Genomic DNA, 2,508 nt, shown 5'->3' with positions numbered 1-2,508 from the left:
ATTTAATAAAATGGAGAGAATACGTACGTACAGTATGTACGTATTTTTATATAACATTTAATAAAATGGAGAGAATACGTTCAGTATGTATTTTTATATAACATTTAATAAAATGGAGAGAATACGTTCAGTATGTATTTTTATATAACATTTAATAAAATGGAGAGAATACGTACGTACAGTATGTACGTATTTTTATATAACATTTAATAAAATGGAGAGAATACGTTCAGTATGTATTTTTATATAACATTTAATAAAATGGAGAGAACACGTACAGTACTGTACTACGTATTTTATATCATGAGAGGGTCTTCGTCGTCGCTGGAATGGGCTTCAAAAGTTACACTACATGTACTTCCTTCTCCGTAACACCAATGCAGGAAGAAGATGAGGGTTGATGAGTATCTTCCTTAGAGGATTGACTAGAAACTGGGCAAAAGAAGTGATCTAACGATGATTGCACAGTTTTCTTTTTTTTTTCATCAAAAATGATGCGGTAGCACTGTATGGTATCATTCAATTGATTTGCAACCTTTGTGCAGCGTTCAATATTTGGGTCTTGCAGCTCGAAGAGTGCGATGGCTTTATCTATGAGCGAAAACCCCTCAGCCAAGAGTTTCGTTTCGAATTTCTTCATGGGGACAGGCGTTTCTTCCTCCTCCTCTTCGACACGTTGCTGAGCCTCCAACTCCATGAGGTCTTGGTTACTCAATTCCTCCCCATGGGACTCAAGCAATTCCTCGAAGTCCTCCTCCTGCAGGTCAAGCTCGAGTTTGTCACTTAGGCCGACAAGCGTGCTGAGGATTTCTTTGTTGATGCCCTCCTGATCAAAGCCACGGAAGTCGTTGACGAACTGAGGGCATAGAAGCCTCCACACGGCGTTGAGGTTGACCTCGGTAACCTCACGCCATGATGCATCAATGTTTTTTACGCAGTTCAAGATGTTATACGACTTCCAGTAGCTCCGTAAGGTCATCTCGGGGTCAGAATCTACTGCTTTCAAGGCCATCCTGTATGTCCGTCGGGTGTAATATTTCTTGAAATTGGCAATAACACCCTGGTCCATCGGCTGCAGAAGTGAAGTTGTGTTTGGCGGCAGGTACACAACTTTAACATGAGGATGGAAATCATCCAAGTGTGGGGGGTGGCCGGGAGCATTGTCCAGCACTAGCAAAATCTTGAATGGAATTCTATTATCTCGGCAATACAACTTCACTTCTGGGATGAAATGGTGAAAGAACCAGTCTTCAAATACAGCGAGTGTCACCCATGCCTTTGTGTTTGACATCCATATAACGGGGAGAGAGCTTTTTGTCACATTCTTCAGGGCTCGAGGGTTAGCTGCACGGTAAACTAGCAGTGGCTTCAGCTTGTAGCTCCCTTCAGCATTCGCCCCAAGCATTAAGGTTAGGCGGTCTTTAGCCGCTTTATATCCGGGCATCGTCTTCTCTTCACGACTAATGTAGGTCTTCTCTGGCATTTTCTTCCAAAAAAGACCCGTTTCGTCGACATTGAAGATCTGCTTCGCCGAATAGCCACCCTCCTCAATGATCTCCTTCAACACTTGGGGGAATCGCTCGGCAGCCTCTGTGTCCGCAGATGCTGCCTCTCCGGACACAGACACATTGTGGAGATTCGCCCTCTTTTTGAAACGGGAAAACCATCCGCAGCTGGCAGAAAACGTTTCTTCGGCAGCGCTTTCCCCAGCCTTAGCCTTGACATCCTCAAAGATAGATTTGGCCTTCTCCTGAATGAGCAGAAGGCTCAGAGGAAAACGCCGCCGTTGCTGATCATCGAGCCAAATGGTGAGAAGTTTCTCCATCTCTTCTATGATTTTCCCTCTTTTTTTGCTAATGATCGTCGATTGCATAGGCACTGCACCTTTCACGTGTTCCATTATACGATCTTTCTGTTTATAAATGGTACCGACTGTCGAACGATTCAAGTTGTATGCCCGTGCAACGCTCACCATTTTCTCACCCGCATCAAGCTGCTTTATTATTGACACTTTCCTTTCAAATGAGATGGCTTGCCTCTTCTTTGCACTATCACTCTCACTAGAAGCCTTTCGCTTTTCACCAACCATATTGAATAATGGATGACAGAGATATTTACTGTACGTAATGATAAAATATATAAGGCAGAGGAAGGTTGATGCTGGGTGGTGCTTCTGAGTAGTGCCTCTTTCTGTCTTTCTGCCGCTAATACGTCGGTAATACCGACGGTAATTCCGACGGTAATTCATACGGACTTACGAACGCGCAGACCCTGTTCGTATGTACCGTTGTTCGTAACTCGAATGTTCGTAAGTAGGGAACCGTCTGTATTCTGTGTTTAGGTCAAACGATGAATAGTGTTTTGTAGCTAAGACAACGTATACGTTTAATTACAACAATCTTTAAGACGTTTTAAACATTCAATATTCCAACGTTGATTCAACATGGAATCAACGTCGGAAAACTATTCATCACGGGTTAGCTGGGTTACGCCACGCACTCAAGGATT

The 2,508-nt window shown here is 43.3% G+C and overlaps 1 protein-coding gene across 1 annotated transcript; it reads right to left on the bottom strand.

Moving 5' to 3' along the window:
- Positions 1 to 343: 343 nt before the first annotated feature.
- Positions 344 to 2,089, bottom strand: LOC137398360 (putative CENPB DNA-binding domain-containing protein 1). The gene is made up of 2 exons (XM_068084468.1): positions 1,568 to 2,089; positions 344 to 718 (listed from the first exon to the last, which is right to left on the bottom strand). Exons 1-2 carry the CDS (start codon positions 2,087 to 2,089, stop codon positions 344 to 346), a joined length of 897 nt encoding a protein of 298 aa, XP_067940569.1.
- Between the last annotated feature and the right edge of the window lie 419 nt (positions 2,090 to 2,508).

This window comes from Watersipora subatra, chromosome 6 (genome assembly GCF_963576615.1).
Source record: "Watersipora subatra chromosome 6, tzWatSuba1.1, whole genome shotgun sequence".
NCBI lineage: Eukaryota > Metazoa > Bryozoa > Gymnolaemata > Cheilostomatida > Watersiporidae > Watersipora > Watersipora subatra.
This window is presented reverse-complemented; position numbering and strand designations above follow the sequence as displayed.

Excerpts from the sequence above, each read along its gene's own strand:
- LOC137398360 (XM_068084468.1), bottom strand. The coding sequence starts at position 2,089 with ATGGTTGGTGAAAAGCGAAAGGCTTCTAGTGAGAGTGATAGTGCAAAG. Across the intron at positions 719-1,567 it reads CTGCCGAGCGATTCCCCCAA|GAATTGAGTAACCAAGACCT; the intron begins GTGTTGAAGGAG and ends TCCCATGGGGAG.